The sequence below is a fragment of the Protomyctophum bolini genome (genome assembly GCF_963924005.1).
Source record: "Protomyctophum bolini genome assembly, chromosome: 12".
In the NCBI taxonomy this organism is placed as follows: domain Eukaryota; kingdom Metazoa; phylum Chordata; class Actinopteri; order Myctophiformes; family Myctophidae; genus Protomyctophum; species Protomyctophum bolini.
The window spans coordinates 33,632,266-33,649,101 of NC_137873.1; the positions used below are offsets into that span (position 1 = coordinate 33,632,266).

The 16,836-nt window shown below is 42.8% G+C and overlaps 2 protein-coding genes across 3 annotated transcripts; both read right to left on the reverse strand.

Moving 5' to 3' along the window:
- Positions 1-529: 529 nt before the first annotated feature.
- On the reverse strand, positions 530-8,715 carry irf4a (interferon regulatory factor 4a). Its single transcript, XM_080778475.1, has 9 exons — positions 8,586-8,715; positions 8,189-8,469; positions 7,126-7,312; positions 6,358-6,443; positions 6,074-6,236; positions 5,666-5,755; positions 3,993-4,409; positions 2,589-2,701; positions 530-1,074 (listed from the first exon to the last, which is right to left on the reverse strand). Exons 2-9 carry the CDS (start codon positions 8,390-8,392, stop codon positions 925-927), a joined length of 1,410 nt encoding a protein of 469 aa, XP_080634601.1. The 5' UTR covers positions 8,393-8,469; positions 8,586-8,715; the 3' UTR covers positions 530-924.
- Positions 8,716-10,544: 1,829 nt separating this feature from the next.
- dusp22b (dual specificity phosphatase 22b) lies at positions 10,545-16,340 on the reverse strand. Of its 2 annotated transcripts, XM_080778094.1 has the most exons (7): positions 16,003-16,339; positions 15,257-15,290; positions 15,074-15,156; positions 13,942-13,991; positions 12,982-13,056; positions 12,082-12,253; positions 10,545-10,966 (listed from the first exon to the last, which is right to left on the reverse strand). In XM_080778094.1, the coding sequence occupies exons 1-7, from the start codon at positions 16,021-16,023 to the stop codon at positions 10,826-10,828; spliced, it is 576 nt and encodes a 191-aa protein (XP_080634220.1). In that variant the 5' UTR covers positions 16,024-16,339; the 3' UTR covers positions 10,545-10,825. The 2 variants fall into 2 exon arrangements, with proteins under 2 accessions (XP_080634220.1, XP_080634221.1); XM_080778095.1 differs by lacking the exon at positions 13,942-13,991 and having other exon boundaries at positions 16,003-16,340.
- Positions 16,341-16,836: the final 496 nt, after the last annotated feature.

Below are 16,836 nucleotides of genomic sequence, written 5' to 3' on the forward strand. Positions count from 1 at the left end.
TATCTCACCTGCGGACTTTGAGTCAAGTTCCCATCAACGCTCACGCGGACATTACCGGGAAAACAATGACATGCCCACAGACGAGCCAAATGTATAAGAGTTGTTCGCTTAAAATAAAGAACATCATCAGTCTCATCATCCAAAAGTAGACTACATTAGACAAGATATGAATTGTTTTGATTAAAACCTCGGCTGTACAATTCTAATATTAATATAATACATTCTAATATTTTTGAGGGGCGCTAGCCCCTCCTATATTCAGCTATCTTTGTCCTACACAAAGATTAAATTCCTATTGACAATGAATGGATGATGTATCATGTATGACGATAAGAGCGCCCCTCACTTCACACGGGTGTGATTTCTAATAGATTGAATGATTGAATCAGACCCCCATAAATAAAATACATGGAAACACTGAACAGTGACCACAAACAAAGACAATCCTCTATTGACAGGAAATAGCATTTTAGGTCAAACAAAACCAAAATCATATTCTTTCTTTGGAAAAAAATAAGCTTTATTTGGAAGATAATATTAGCAGTATTGTACTGTACAAAAATGGCACTTTAAAAAAAAACTTGTTGGAAGACGAGCGGAAGCTTCTACATTCATGTCGATACCTTAACACGGTTGTATATCGTCTCTGTCGGGTGGAAACCTTGTATGTCCAAAACTGTTACTTTTCAGGACTCAACTTCAAAAATAGCAAACGTGCTAAATCTACAAGCTTAAAACGCATCACGTGGGGTTTCAAGCCTGTAGATCTGCTCCTTTTGATGCTTTTGTGTGACACTGTAGTATGAACAACCGGGCATTCGTTTATGATGGAACACAAAAGGTTAAAAGTAAATATGGAGTTACTGCCTGACAGCAATGATCTACTGTATGAGTGCGTGCGTGCGTGTGTGTGTAATGTATGTGTCAGTCATGAACAGGCAGCAAGGGTCTCTCGGTGGGATCTTCCTCTGACGGAAAGCGGTCTTGCTCTGGATGATCGTAGCCCCGTAGGTAGGCACCGCTGGTCTGCTGGTGGTAGTAGTACACCAGCTTTCTGGCAAACATAGGGTCCACCTGGAATCCCACAGTAGAATCAGTATGTCTACAGCTGCATACATTCACAATAATGTCATCTGAAGTTTGTGAGGAATAACGCGATTTAGTATAACGCGACGATAACATTTAACCGTAGTTCAACAACGGGAGGGTAACGATATGCAACTGACGCGATGAGGTAGTGGACGATGATGTTTTGCTTGCCGACAACAACTGATGTCTGCAAGCTAATCAATCATTTTGCTGCATGGGCGGACCCCCAACTCCTCAAGGACCTCTGGGTCGTCCCTGGACCGCCTGTTGATAACCTAACCACGCACCCAGCAAGCAAGTCAGGACCTGGACGAATTATTGGTGACGTCTCGATTGGGGCCAGATCAAGTCAAACCAAGACTAGTCAGATCTGGCCCAGAATATCACCTGATTTCAACCAACATAAATGATGCCCACTAAGACGGACGTCCCTGGATGATAGCGGCCAGATCAGCTTAAGTCATATCATAACTATAGTCAGATCTGGCCCAGAATAAGCTGTATTTTTTCAACTGGTGAAGACGTCTTGCAAAAGATCATCCCCACATGGGCTGTGATCTGGCCTAGTTCTGAACTAAAGATCATCCCCACATGGGCTGTGATCTGGCCTAGTTCTGAACTAAAGATCATCCCCATATGGGCTGTGATCTGGCCTAGTTCTGAACTAAAGATCATCCCCACATGGGCTGTGATCTGGCCTAGTTCTGAACTAAAGATCATCCCCATATGGGCTGTGATCTGGCCTAGTTCTGAACTAAAGATCATCCCCACATGGGCTGTGATCTGGCCTAGTTCTGAACATCACCGGAGGATGTCATCATGACATAATTTGGCTTGCTGGGACTTCTTTGGAGAGGTGCTTCTCAACCATGTTCCATTGTGTCTATACTGTACATACAGTAGTCAGCTATTTTCACAATATGTACACCATGGAACGGATTCAAACTAAATGGATTTCCCCAACTCCTACAAGTCCAAGTGCTTGTTGGGGTCAGTTAGAATATGATCATTTTGGGGGGTCGCGGCCTGAAAAGGTTGAAAACCACTGCTTTTGAGCAGTGGTTTTCAACCCTTTTCATTTCAAGGCCCATTATTAATTCGGCTTTTGAGCCGCGGGCCACCATTTGACGAGATTTAGCCTATCAGACCCAAGACTGAGAATATATTGATATCGTTGGATACGATTTTGTCCACAATTCTCCATGCTGCATCGATGTTGAAACCATAGGAAAGATAACAGGCAAACAATGATCAAAATAACAATTATTTTACATTCTCGAATTGTGTAGACTTTTTAAATTGGGCGGAAAACCCTTTTGGTGTTTAACCCATTTGATTTCATTTTAACTCGTGAGTTAAAGATCTATAAGGGTCCATTTGGTTACCAACGCTCCGTCATTTAGCTGGGGACCACCTGGAACCCCCCCTCAAGGACCACTGGTGGTCCCCGGACACCTGCTTTAGAGTCTAAAGTTTAGAGTAGAATATATAATGTGTACCTTCACTGTGATCATCTTCCTCTGACGCTGTGGATCCGGGTACTCATCGCCAAAACACAGTGTCACCTGGTACCGAGGGACATGACGGCCATGGTGGATGTAGTCCTGAAGCTCTGGGGAGAAAACATGTCAGACATGAAAGCACAATGTTATTTCATGACCTCTTCCATTAAGGAAAGTATTCCAAATATTTACCTGCTTCTTCCTCTTCTAGCACAGTAACTTGTTTTCTTTGATATGTATCGCTTCTATTTCTTTTTGTGCTAATAAACGAACTAAGCTAAACTAAGGTTCCAGAATTTGCACCCTGCAGGATTACAGTCTGTAACATTTGATGGAAGGTACAGGATCAAAACACCAAAGGTGTCCTGGCTTCGCTTGCTTGATTTCACTGTTGCCGACCACAAGAGGTGGGTGGGGCCCCTTAAATGTGACATTTTTCTGATCCACAGTCTCGCGTTTATCTCTCACTCTCCACTCTCAGCACTGTATACTAGCTGTCATATAACAAGCGCTGTAGACTGCATGCAGACGGACGGACGGACGGACGGACGGACGGACGGACGTGAGCCTACAATAGATCGACATTCGACATGCTTCAAAACGATATTTGTCATCTGCATTGAGGCGATCATCTCGCAAACATCGCTTCGTGAGTCATCTGACTGATTTCCATACAGAAGACCACAGTTATACGCTCATCGCTTACGAGCAGCATATATAATCAATAGGGAGTGTTGTGATTAAATAATAAAAGCCAAATTGAGCATATCATTTTAAAATGCATTTAGTATCACTGTTCATTTGACATTCATGTAGTTCTATGTCACTTAATGTTATACATGGCATCCTTATTTTGGGCAAATGTTCAAATGTTTTAAGATTTTTCTATATTTTTCAACAGAAAACAAAATCCAAAAATAGTGAAAACAATGTGTAGCGTCATGCAACACAATTGCAGTGGTGTAAAGTAACTAAGTACATTTACTTAAGTACAGTACTTAAGTACAATTGTACTTTTGTACTTTACTTGGGTATTCTCAATTTCTAATACTTCCACCACGTCTCAGAGGCAAATATTGTACTTTTACTCCACTACATTTATTTGAAAAGTTTAATTACTAGTTACTTTGTAGATTTAGATTATTATTCCCCACTTCAGCCCAATTTTGGCCATTTGAAAATAGACAATCTACAAGCTCACAATGCACTGCCATGCATACGACGCATTGTGAGCTTGTAGATCGGCGATTTTCTAAATATTTTTTAGACATTTGAAATCTGGGACATTAGGCATAATGAGCAAAAGTATAACGGAGCATTTCTATAATGCAGTATTGATACTTTTACCGAAGTAAAGAACGCGAGTATACTTTTTCCACCACTGGTTATATCGGTGCTCACCCGTGAGGAACTGCTGGGTGTCAAACAGTTTGCACGTCTGGCCTTTCTCCAGCTTGTTGGGTTTCTCCACGTGTGGCGCCAGAGGGCCTTCCCAGTACACCCGTCCCTGGCACAGGCGCTTGGCGTACAGCCCGTCGTGTGCCATCCATAGGAGCACGCCCCTCTCCAGTATGGCTGGCAGTCTTTCGGCACCCTGCCTCTGGGACTCGGGGTAAGGGAAGGGGAAGAGGACTAGTTCTGCCCCACTGTAGAGCTCATCCTCCGGGCTGGAGGACGAGGAGGAGGAGGGCGAGGAAGACGCAGACGAGGAGGGAGAGGAGCTGGAAGCAGAGGTGATCCGGCAGCCATGTGGACTGGTGGTGGTAACCTCCTTGACTAAAGACTCTCTGTAGAATACGGACACGTGCAAGCTGCAATCTGGAAGGAAGAGAATTGGGCTTTTATCAGAGCGTGAATCAATAAATAGACTATACACTTTTCAAAGTGTCTGTTTTACTGAATTACTGAACTGAATTACTACTGAAGGAGTACACAAATTAAATGTAGACATTTTTTATTTATACTTAAGATTTTACATCATATTTGATTTGGCTTTCGTTCTAGACTAGAGGTACTAGACACTTGATTAATATTGAACTCATTTGTGATTTCTTATTTTTTTTGCTGGTGAAAACCGATAAAAGACCGATATGGCATTTTTATGGCCGATATGGCCTATTCCGATTATGCTACCGATTAATCGTGCATCCATAAAAAAGGAATTTATACATTTTCTATCCCACAATTTTTGTAACCCATTTTCTTTTCCACCCAGAAAAGGAATTTAAACAAAGAAGTGAGACGACTATTATTAACCACTTGAACGGAACCCCAGCATCCATATTCTGGAGGTGGGAACGTTCGCCCCAAAATGGCCAATCTACAGTATCCACGCTTTTCTCTGCTCTATCACTCATAACGTAGCAGGCTGTAGTTGTCTCCACCAGGCCGAAGGCATGGGGAGAGTATGTTTTGCACTGTCCGTCCGTTCGTGTGTGTGTCCGTCCGTCCGTCCGTTACCAGCTAATCTCCGGCACTGTTAACCCGGTCGATGCCAAACTTTGCACACACACACTCCCTGGATGCTAACGATGAACCTCTGCCCCAAATCTTTGCAGAATGGTCTGTTATAGCGCCACCATGAGGCAGCTTTTCACATTGATGTTTACCAATTGATGTTTACCAATCTGCGTGAAACGTTGTATGCACACTCCCTAGAGTCCAAGGACAAACCGTTTTCACATTGGCCTATTATAGCGCCACCAGGAGGCCACAACCTGACCTGGTGGAGACCTGTGCCCCGAGGGGCACTTTTTCTAGTTTCAAATGGAACTCTATGTGGCTTTATTATCACCACTGCAGGTGCATATAAAGAAATGCATTTAAGCACTCAAGTGCTCAAAGCACTTTACAATGGTTTGTTCATTCATACATCCTCACTTCCCACATTCACACACCAATGGTGGCGAGCTCACACCGACCAACTCATTGGAGGCAAATGGCAATGTAGTAGTATGTTCACCAGGGATATGCATTTGTTCAAGCTGGGTGTTGCCATTTGCATACTTGCTGAGTACAGAATGTCTCAGGCTTTAATGTTCCTATATGAAGTGGGTGGGTGTATGATTCGTTACCTGATAAGGCAGCACTTTGATCAACCATAGATGATGCTGACTGCAGGGCTTCTGTGGAGTATGCATAGAAGGGCCCAGAGATCTGGAAACCTAATTGGAATGAAAGCAATTGTATTTGTAACCTTAACTGCATTTGGTTTATGATCAATACTATGAAATGCCTTTTGTTTAAACAAAAGGCATTAACGGCTAGGTGTGCCGTCATGCTCATTTCAGCACGGCTGGATTAGATAGCCTATTTCAACCAATTGCTTGGTCAGAAGAACTACCTGTACTAATACACATATTTAATTCCACTTTTATCTTTTTTCTCCTATTTTGGGACCACCAGTACCACCAGTGATTGCGAACGCAGTGAGACCCCCCTGGGGGACTCCAGTCAACTACGTATCATTATTGGGGCATTACCGTTTTCAACTTGAGGCCCTTGCCAGGGTCGGCTGATAAGTGAGGGGTAGTGGCATTGGCCGTACTGCATTTCACCGTGTGGTGCATGGTGATGTGGAGTCACAGGCAATGGCTCCTGTTCTGGCTGTGTATATCTCTCCTGAGACGCCACATAGTTTGGTACCTGGGAGTGGGAGGGGGCCGCATGGAATGTTGCAGAACAGCGTTTATGCTTTAGTTTTAAAAGAAAGCAGCTTGCTTGCTTATGTTCATTGAAATGGCAGCCACAAAATAAGTCTCCTCACCTGGTTGAGCAGAGTAGAATATGGGGAGAAATAGCTGAGAGAATTAACATGAGACGGTGTCTCGTGTATGTCGCTCATCTTAACTCCTGCAAATGTACAACACAGGCACGCACTGTTGGCCACGGTGATGATGATTGTGACGTGTGGTTAGTTCTGCATGCCAAGCAGATTCATGGAATGATAGTTGAACTCAAAGTCAGGACACATACTCCAATAATAGACGCACAGAACCTGAAACTCGAGCTCAAGTATAGCCTACTCATACTGAAAGTGTGTTACATGTACTGTAAGTTGTGAATCATGTGTATAGGCATAAAGTGTGACAGGTGACAGGGTGATTAGCGTCATGTGCTCATGATAAAGCTTGACTTGAACGAGGGCCATGCTGAATGATAAGACGTGATTTCAGATGCAGAGGGGCAGAAGCATATGTATTTCGTAAAGCTATAATGTCTCTCTCTGTGTTGGTTGCACTTTAAGTTGTAACCGAAGAGGTCTAAAAAAAATAAACCCCTCTCCTTTTTGGTACATGCTTCAACTTCCTTCGTATTTCCTGCCGCTGTTAGCATCAAGTTAAGCTGTGTGTGTGTGTGCGCGTGCACGTGTGTACACGCATTAGTAGTTGCATAATAGTTTAGGTGGCGGGCTAGCATGCAGCAGAGAGGACATCTGTGTGAGTATAGCATGTACTGTATCAGAATTATGCCATCAATTAAATACCCTCCCCCCTAAAAAGTTAAATAATGATAACAAATTCCATGCACTTACCTCTTTTTTCCCCCTCGGGAATGGTTTTGTACACTTTATAGGGATCTGAGATGTCTAATTGGCTCTTTTCTACCAGTTCGACAAAGTCGTTGCTTTTATTGAGTGCACACCGTAGTCTGGTTTTCCATGTCGGGGGGTCTGGCTTGTCCACACCTTCCTTGTATTTCCCCTTGAAAAGTGCCCAGGCCTGCAGCAATTATGACATTTATTTACTCAGTGGTGGAAAGGTTACTCAAATGTTTTACTTGTGTAAAAGTATCAATACAGCTGCAATATAGAAATACTCTGTTTTAAAAGTCAGGAATTCAAAATTTACTTGAGTAAAAGTACAAAAGTATTGTATCAAATTGTACTTAAAGTATACCAAAAGTAGAACGTATAGGCCTAGTCATTGTGCAGAATGTCCCATTGCATGTTTTCAAATGTTTAAACATATTTTGAAAACAGCAGATCACAATGTGTCACATTAATATATCGTCAAAATAGGTTTCACTTCGGCTAGCCGATCTACAAGAGCCATGTGTCACATAATTGTGATGCTTTGTGAGCTTGTAGATCTGGAATGTTTGAAAATGTGTGGGGGGGGGAAATGTAACAACACATCTTCTATTATAGGGCTCCTCTTTTGACACAAACTATTTTACTGTGTCTGCAGCCAAATAGCCTGGCTACATTTTTTCAATGTGGTGGTCTTTGACATGAATAGGATGGCGGGCCTATTGTGATTCTCAAAGTGTGGTCCAGGGATCCCAGGGCTCCTTAAGAGGGTACCAGGGGGACCCCAGCTACATTAATATAATATCAAGATCAACTTTACATTTACATTGAAAATAGCCGATCTACAAGCAGCTATGAATCATTTCAATGATTGTATGGCGGTCCCTGGCATATGGGGACCCCCACACAACATTTGTGTCATTCAAATGTTTCAAATTCCTCTCTATTTAGGTCCATGGCCAAATAGTAGGCCTACTATACTAAATTAATTTGGCATGGTTTTAAATTTAGGCTATAGGCTAAATATGTTTTGCAGTGCCATCCCTGCAGTGGGGGGGTTCTTCACCTTGAAGAGTGCGGCATCCTCCTCTCTGTTGTAATCTTGTTTGCCCGCGTGTTTCCACGGGATCCTGAAAATGTTTCTCTTGTCAGTTTCCCAGACCAATCCGGCGTACTTCCTGCTGTCAATCTGCTCGATCAGCCACTGTCGAAGTTTCCCGTTGCCGCCTGCACTGACTGACAAGGTGCTGTCCTCCTCTAAGCTCATCATGGCTGCTCACATGCATGCAACAGGATGCAGGCCGCTCAACATGCAATGCAGGTGAATGGAGGTGATCGTGCATCTTCCTAAAGAACCATACAAAGTGATGTCGTTATAGTCCTAACGATTTAAATAAAAGGGAGGCGGAACACATTAAATTAACATTCCATTAAAACATTTGATAAATGTTATTCTTTCTTACCAGATAGTTACAGCGTCAATGAATTGTCTTCTAATCTAAAACATGTCGTATAAACTGTCTATAATAATAAACTGACGATAGGCCTACAGTCCACTTTGCTGTTGACACGGTGAGATAGCTTCTAATGAAATGCGTCTTCTGTCTTCAGTTCAAAGTATCGCTCGACGTCCTTAAAATATTGTCACATTGATCATTTGATTATAGGAGGAGCTTCAGTAGCCTAGTATAGTCATAAGTCTGGTAACACGCGCTGGAGTGGATTTCTCTGTCTGACGCCTAACCTCTGCTATTCAGAGTGACACTGTCTGGTTTGGAATGGAACTATCAATATGGAACAACAATGAATTACCTGTAGCATTATTATTCACACTCGGTCTTAATTGCTGCTCTTGCATCCCACTGTTTTACTGCCATTACATGCAGTATTATTATTATTATGCACGGCTGAAATTCTGTACTTGAAGAGAGACTGACTTAATCTTAAACGAGTCATTAATAAGGTATACTAATTATTTTACATTCAAGCTATATTTTACTTTGGCAGCTTGGCTGCCCTCCAGTGGCTATTGAAGTAGGCTACATCTACACTACCTTTTCTAATTGTGATCCTCCCTAACGGTGCAAGGATAGGTGGGCGCTATATATCTCCACAGTGTGTGTGTGTGACGTGTAGTATACTGTAAAGTATATAGGTAGTAGGCTACATGATTTTAGTCAGTTGTTTAAACATTCGACAATGAAGGTGTAACTTAAGTAAGCCATATGTAAAGGTCTAATATGTTTGCAATTGTGCAAGTTCACACAATGTATACTTTACATTACTTAAGTCCATTTTTCTTTTTTTCCCTTCTTTACCAAATAGCCTATTTTACATTGACGTGTCCAGGTGTCCCTAGTGCCCACCTATCCTGTATGGCTGTATCCCTTCTAACCGACCATATAGCTACTTAAACTTTCAATGCGTTTTATCCGAACACAATTGGCCTTTTGACTTCACTCAACTTAAAACAAACACATTATAGTATAATATACAACAATTAACTAATTAATTATGTCAGACTCAGACGTACCCCCTACGGTAGAGGCCCTACCTGGGTGTCGATTCTTTTGACGTTTTAAATCCACAGTGGTTGTAATAATACTGTATAGCCCTACACTTAGGCAGCCATGTTAGCCTAAATGTTCAGGATAAATTCAGGCTATAATGACATTTGAACCTGTTGAAACATAGGACTCCTTCCATTTCTTACAAATAACACACTATGAATGCTGTCAATCCTGTATTGAAGATTAAATACCGTTGCACATTAAATCATTCCCATTTTGTGGCGTACCAAAGAGATTACAGTGAACACTCTTACCTCCGTCTCTCTCTTTCTCTACTCTCTCACCTTTGTAGCACAGAGCACCCTGCTACTCTGAATTTGTGAGAAAGTCCCCCAAAGGCCGTCATAAAGTAGTCTTTGAACTTGTGCCATTGGAGTATCTTGCTTGACAAGATACACACAGTAAAACAGACCAATTCATCAAGGTATGCATGGTCAGTTATTTCTATATTATACAGAGCCTGACACGTTTAATGTTTAGTTTCAAGGATTCTCTGAGACTGGTTGCTTTCCATCACACTGGAAAAAACTGCCACCTGCGTTGTATTTTATGCTTGTACTGTATGTCGTTTCTGTTTGAGCTGATTACAATTTTGTCCACAGGCTTTAATTTGATGTAATGACGGTTAATGACGGTTATTCTTGATGCTTGTAATTATTTCCCTGTTTTTTGTAAAACCCCAATAATCATTGTAAAACAAATAAATAAAACCCATGTTAAAGCCTGCTGACTGTGAGATGTGACGCTGTCATGCAAGACCTCTCTGCTGCACAGCAGACAAACAGGAAGAGAACCAGGAAACGGAGGCTCTTCTCGGCAGCCCACCCAGCATTGACACTCTGAGACAACAAATACATTTGATACTTTTATCATAGCATATGGCCTGTACAGTAGAAAAATGCAACACCATTTGTGACACTCATGAATTATAGATAACATCATCGGAAACATTGACCTTTAAACTAAAGAGGCACCACTGTGTATATCAGTAGGCCTCTCCAAAAAGTTCATATACACGTTTATCGCATCGTTTCTGGCAGAGACAAACATTGCAACGGCAGACTCTGGGTGGAGCCAGACCAGAGAGAAAGATGCTCCTCGGAGCAGACTTCCGGGACAACCTTTGGGGGATGTCAGGTGCCTCCAGGTGCTTCGTTTGTCTGTACTTCCACCTCTGTCCCATTGGCTTTAGAGGCCCCGGCCAGCAAGCTGCGAATATCAGCCTCATCATTGAAGGGGTTGTCTTTATATTCCGTCCTCAGCCACTCTCTGAACTACGGAAAGAGAAACAAAACGTGTTTAATATTTTGACGCTATTGCAAAACCGACACAAAAATGCAACTGATTATATTATCTACTCTACCCTTGGCTTACAGTATATTATCCACATTGACGTGTCATGGCAGGGGTGGACTGGCCACAGGACGTAACGGCATATTCCCGGTGGGCCGCGACCGTAGGGTCAGGCAGGCAGGCCAATAGGCGGCAGGCCACCGGGAAAGGTCCCAGTGCTCCCGTGGACCAGTTCGTGCAGCCTGCTGCCATTCTGCCAGTGCCATCGTGATAATTTCACTGTACCTGTATCAGTGAGTGTATATAAACCCTCTTCCATCTTGAATCCTTTTGCCAGCATCATTCTTGTGAGAGCAACAAAGGGTTGTGTAGTTGTCTGTTGGTTTGTCATTTATATAGTTCAGTAAAAGTTGTGGTATTAGGGCTTGTTTTTTTGTGTGCCTCGACAGAGCGGGCGGTAGAGTTTCTGCTATCTTCACGCTGTTTGTGGTGGGCCGGTCTCAGTCCAGCCCTGTGTCAAGGCAGTGATATCACTCTGTTACCTACTCAGTCTGGACAGGGTCCTATCAGCCCTGTGTCAAGGCAGTGATATCACTCTGTTACCTACTCAGTCTGGACAGGGTCCTATCAGCCCTGTGTCAAGGCAGTGATATCACTCTGTTACCTACTCAGTCTGGACAGGGTCCTATCAGCCCTGTGTCAAGGCAGTGATATCACTCTGTTACCTACTCAGTCTGGACAGGGTCCTATCAGCCCTGTGTCAAGGCAGTGATATCACTCTGTTACCTACTCAGTCTGGACAGTGGACTACTGAATCAAATTAGTGTTCACTTTTTTTACCGTAGGTTTTACGCTCGAGTCGAGTTGAGTCTTGAGCTGGCTCTATTGTTCTTCACTTCAGTGAGAAAAGCATGGACAGAGTGGCGCTGGCTGAGGACGTATCAGCAACAGCGTGGCTACGTAACGGGTGACGTTATGAAATACGAGTCAACAGCCTGATTGGCCATGCCCGAGTAAGCGAGTGACAAAACAAATTCTCGGAACGCAGCTGGAACCCAGGCTACCCGTTAACCGACTCTCCTCATCTCATACTGACCGTGTCAGCTTGACTGGTCTCAAACTCCCGGAGTTGCCGCTGGAATCCCAGGTTGGGACCGGCACAGGGCCGGGCCACCTTCACTGCAGCCAGTGCCTCCTGCCAGCCCAGTCCTGTCACTGTCATTATGTAAGCCACCACCAGGGTCACACTACGGGACACACCTGCCAGACTGCATGAAGACCCAGATGGACAGAATCAGTGAGAGAAGCACAGACAGTGGTCGGAGAAAAAAAAGAACAAATTAAGCAATAGCACACACGAGGGAGTGCTATAATGTGAGATATTGGTTTTGGCATACTGCCATAGATCAGCACAGCAACATTAATATCACTCTATAGCAGGGGGTTTCAACCCTTTTCATTTCAAGGCCCATTATTATTAGTGTGGTTGCCCTAACAGGGCAATAATGCATTTTATAATGCATTTGAGCCACAGACCACCATTTGATGACATTTACCGCCTCAGACCCAAGTCTTAGAAGTTAGTTGTCGTCGGATAGGATTTCATCCACAATTCCATGATATATTTATGTTGGTATCATTAGGAGAGATTACAGGCAAACGATCAAAATAGAAATTCTTCTACATGCTCTAATTGTGTAGACTTCTTGTAAATTAAGTAATTTGATGTTTCAATTTCAAATAATTTAACTATTGAGAGTGTAAAATGAAACCAAATGGTTTCATTATACTCTCAAGAGTATTAATCTCTTACGTAACAGTCAGGCACACCCTCTGCCTATAGGAGAGGGCCATACAGAACATAGTTCTATTATTTGTAATTAATACATAGATAGAAACATTAAGCAAATCCTTGCCTGATGAAGGCCTGAGTATAGACGGCATGTGGGGTGAAAAATGTACAAAAAAGGAGGGAAAAAAAGAATAAACCTCTCACCAGTGAACGAGGACGCCCTCTCTCTTCAGGCGGGACTCATGCATGAACATTATGCTTTGTTTAAAGTGCTGAGTCCTGTGGAGGATTTAAAAAAAAGAGTGTTGTTACAATGGATCATGACGGCTATACCAATGTGATAACGTTATGTTAATAAAGGAGCCTGGTATCATTACAGCACTGTGTGCAAGTACAGACACCCCATTTTATCGAACCTGAATCTTGAGTATGGTTCTATAGTAGAAAAGGGACATGCATCCATGTATGACATGTGTAATGTACACTGTTTGTGTGGTACTGTGCTACTCTGAATTGAAGAGGCATGAGGCTACCAGTGTGATATGGGTGACTGGCGTGTATGCATGTGTGCGTGCGTGGGCGTGTGTGTGTGCGTGCACAAGGAGGAGGGTGTCATTGGTAAAACATAGAGGCACAGCAGCGACTGTCGTGGTTAAACTGCAGAGCTGAGCACAGGGCTTCCTTCCTGTTCAAAGAACTGCAACAAAAGGTGTACACGGGGTGTGTGTGTGTGTACTATTTGTAAGAGACAATGACAATAAAGGAGACCTACACAGGATATTTCCAAAATAATTATTATTATTAATTTGCTTAGTGTTTATTTAAATGGCTCAGTGGTTAATAGTGATGCTTGTGAATGCATGTGCCTTGTGTGCCTTGTCATATTTTGTGCTAAAAAAAAGTAATGTGTTTTTACACATGAATGTCCAATATTAAGTTTTTTCTAGTAGGCCTACTGTCATTGCAACCTATTCAGAGCTGTTGTTCATCGAATTGAGAGCTTGTTGGAAGCATATCATTTTCACGTTAGCTTGAAGAAAATGAACCCGTTGACGCCCACACACACAGTGCAGCCTCGAATGGATCATATCTGGCATGATTTGGTTCAGCATTTTGTTGTCCTGTACCGTGTTGCTGTTCTATTGCACACTACTGGGTACTCACAGGTTTTGTGTGGGCAGGTCGGCTGCTGAAATGCAGAGATAGGTCATCTCCTATGAGACAATACAGTACTAATTACCCGTATGCGTGGTTTACTCAATCGTGATCACAGAACATCCAAAACAGTAGGCCATACTCAATTCACACGGTGGCCATTTTGCCATTTTGGTCGTATAGATACCAATCAACCGAGTGCTTGAATGTGTTTGCGGCACATTTCCAATGGTCCACAACACGGATCATGCAGCAAGTATAGCGTCAAGACAAGCCCATTGTGATGCCTCCCTCTTGGTTATTGTATTTAATGTACTGTACATGCATTATTTAATTTGCACGTGCAATTTACTTTTGTGTACTGAATTTGATCTTATCTGCTTTGTTAACTAAACCGTATCCCTCTCTCACCCTTCAACCAAACCTTACCCCCACAGACATCACCCATGTTTTGTATAGTCCGTATGCATGAAACACATTGTGTTTCACTGTGTATGAAATGTGCTATATGCAAATAAAACTTTGACTTGATCTCACCGTTGTCAGCTTTTCCCCCATTCACAATAGTGATTAGTGACTAGGAATGTGTGGGGGGGGGGGGGGGGGGGAAACTAGTTGCAGCAAGTAGGCAGGGAAGCTTCACTCTGGAGTCAATACAAAAAGTCCACACAGACAAAAGCAGCTGCTGCCACACGATCATCATACTGCTATGTAATTCTCAGCCTACTCCCCCAGCCCACACAAAAACACAATGCAGCCCACTGGCTCTAACAAATGTTGGCTGGGGTATGTAGTGTCCTAGATACATGAGAATAATAAACTCTCTCTCTCTCTCTCTCTGTTAAATTGCATTCTCCTTCAGGAAAGAGAAGCCGTTTGTTTGGGGAAACGCCACAGACTAGTGTTAGCAAATACTGCAGGGCAACCAACTGCCCTGAATTACCTGAAAGACTGGTCCATGGACTGTCACTCAGAGCCGATGTCACGTGTACCGCACTGTCATAGTCACAGGGTTTCGGTCACTAGGGTCACACTATTGACTTTGGCTTCATTCATTATAAGTCTCCCTTACTTGAGCAATTGGAGTGACACACAGTTCCTAGTCTGCGAAGAAAGAGCCATTATTATGAGCATGTCTTACCTGGAGGATAGGAGCTGCACTGTCATGAATTGACAAGATGTGAGTGATGTTGTTTCTTGCCAACGACTCTCTGCATCTCGCATCTTTGAAAGAAATGCAAATGAACAAATTATTAGCATCCACGAGACCCCATGTGGAACAAATAAAGGATTACAAATAAATTAACATATACTGTAGGCTCACCTTTGAAATTTCCCAAATATAAGTCAGGCAGGACCTGTGTGGAGAGAGAGAGGCATAAGCATTAAAGCATCCTTGTTGAAATGCTGATGTGGTAGCCTATATTTAGAAGGACGGTCAAGGACCATACAGACAGACAGACAGCTGAGAGGGCTCAGACAACTGGTGCAACATGTCACTGTACTGGTATGCCAGTGAGCGGATCATAGGACAGGGCAAAATCATAACAGAGGACGGATATCACTCATCTATTCTGATGGCTGTGGGCTCATCTGGACCTGGTAGCAATTCAATTATACAGTCATATCGAGAGAGAGAGAGAGAGAGAGAGAGAGAGAGAGAGAGAGAGAGAGAGAGAGAGAGAGAGAGAGAGAGAGAGAGAGAGGACTTGTAGAATGGTTAGAAAGTAATTGTCAGTCAGTGTCAGACATACTGTACACATGTAGTATGTCATTGGCATGCATTGGGACATTGGACATCCATCTAGCTAGCCTGTGGGATTAATTAGGCTAGGTCACGGTGAATGCATTTTCGCATAGACAAATTGCTATATTTAGGCTTTATTTGAGTAAACATGCTTTCCAATCAGTTAAAACAAAAACCCGTGTATGTAACCAGCACTCATAGATCATATTGTCTAGATCTCTCTGGTGTGACCAAATCACCGAGGTATCGTAAACTTCACTTGAAGACCGTGTATATAATATATAAGATGCATAAGCGCATACAATTGAAAGGGAAAGCCATACCTTATTGATACCATTACCCATGATGGCGACAGAATGTGCTCAGGAAGAAATGATGCACGGCAACACTGACATTAGCTGTCGTCTGGTCCACGCTGAATTATCATACGGCATGACGGCTTTCCGAATGGGCTCCCATGCAGCTGCTGCGGACAAGCACTGTCTGTATGTATTCGTGCATGTCTAGTCTACGCTCCACTGATCTGTCTAAGCCCCATGCTGCTTTTGCTTTATGGGATTTGTAGTTTTCTCACTTGCCAAAATAATAAAATAAAATAAAAATAAATCCCAGTTATCCCACTGGTTCAGTGTGGTCATCAAAGTGGTGTCCGTGTCTGCGTCTCCCAGGGGGGGCGGGGGGGGGGGGGGTTATGCCCTGTAGCCTGGAAACCAGACAGTGATATTAGTCTGGCCATGCCATGCCAGGCTATCAGATTCATTGGGGGAGTTCCAGGGGGTTCCCCTGGCAAAAGGAGGAACAGTTTAAAGGGGTATTTCCCTGGGTATTTCGCTTTTGACACTTCTGAGATAATTTAATGTGCAAGGATACCCAATGGTATAGGCCAACACACCTCAAGTTTCAAAGAAACATTTGTTTTTCTTTGTAATCATTCTTTTTAAAATTACATGTAAATGTAGTGTTTAGATAAATCACACCAAATGACAAATATTTGTGATATGATATGATTATCTTTATGTTTATGTCTTTGAATTTTCGAGACCTATTTGTTTTAATTGTCAATTGTCATAATAGAATGTTGTGTGTTAAACTGTATTATTGTATTGTATGGTACACGAACACGGCTATTATCAACTTCGGCCGAAACTATAGAAGCC

Bases quoted from the DNA above. Each gene is read 5' to 3' on its own strand.
- irf4a (XM_080778475.1), bottom strand. From the start codon at position 8,392: ATGATGAGCTTAGAGGAGGACAGCACCTTGTCAGTCAGTGCAGGCGGC. The intron at 5,756-6,073 runs GTAATGCCCCAA...CATTCCAATTAG, and splicing joins AGGGCCTCAAGTTGAAAACG to GTTTCCAGATCTCTGGGCCC. The intron at 2,702-3,992 runs GTGAGCACCGAT...TTTTCTCCCCAG, and splicing joins CACCCAGCAGTTCCTCACGG to AGCTTCAGGACTACATCCAC.
- dusp22b (XM_080778094.1), bottom strand. From the start codon at position 16,023: ATGGGTAATGGTATCAATAAG. The intron at 15,157-15,256 runs GTGAGCCTACAG...TTTCTTTCAAAG, and splicing joins ATATTTGGGAAATTTCAAAG to ATGCGAGATGCAGAGAGTCG. The intron at 13,057-13,941 runs GTGAGTACCCAG...AATCCTCCACAG, and splicing joins GACCTGCCCACACAAAACCT to GACTCAGCACTTTAAACAAA.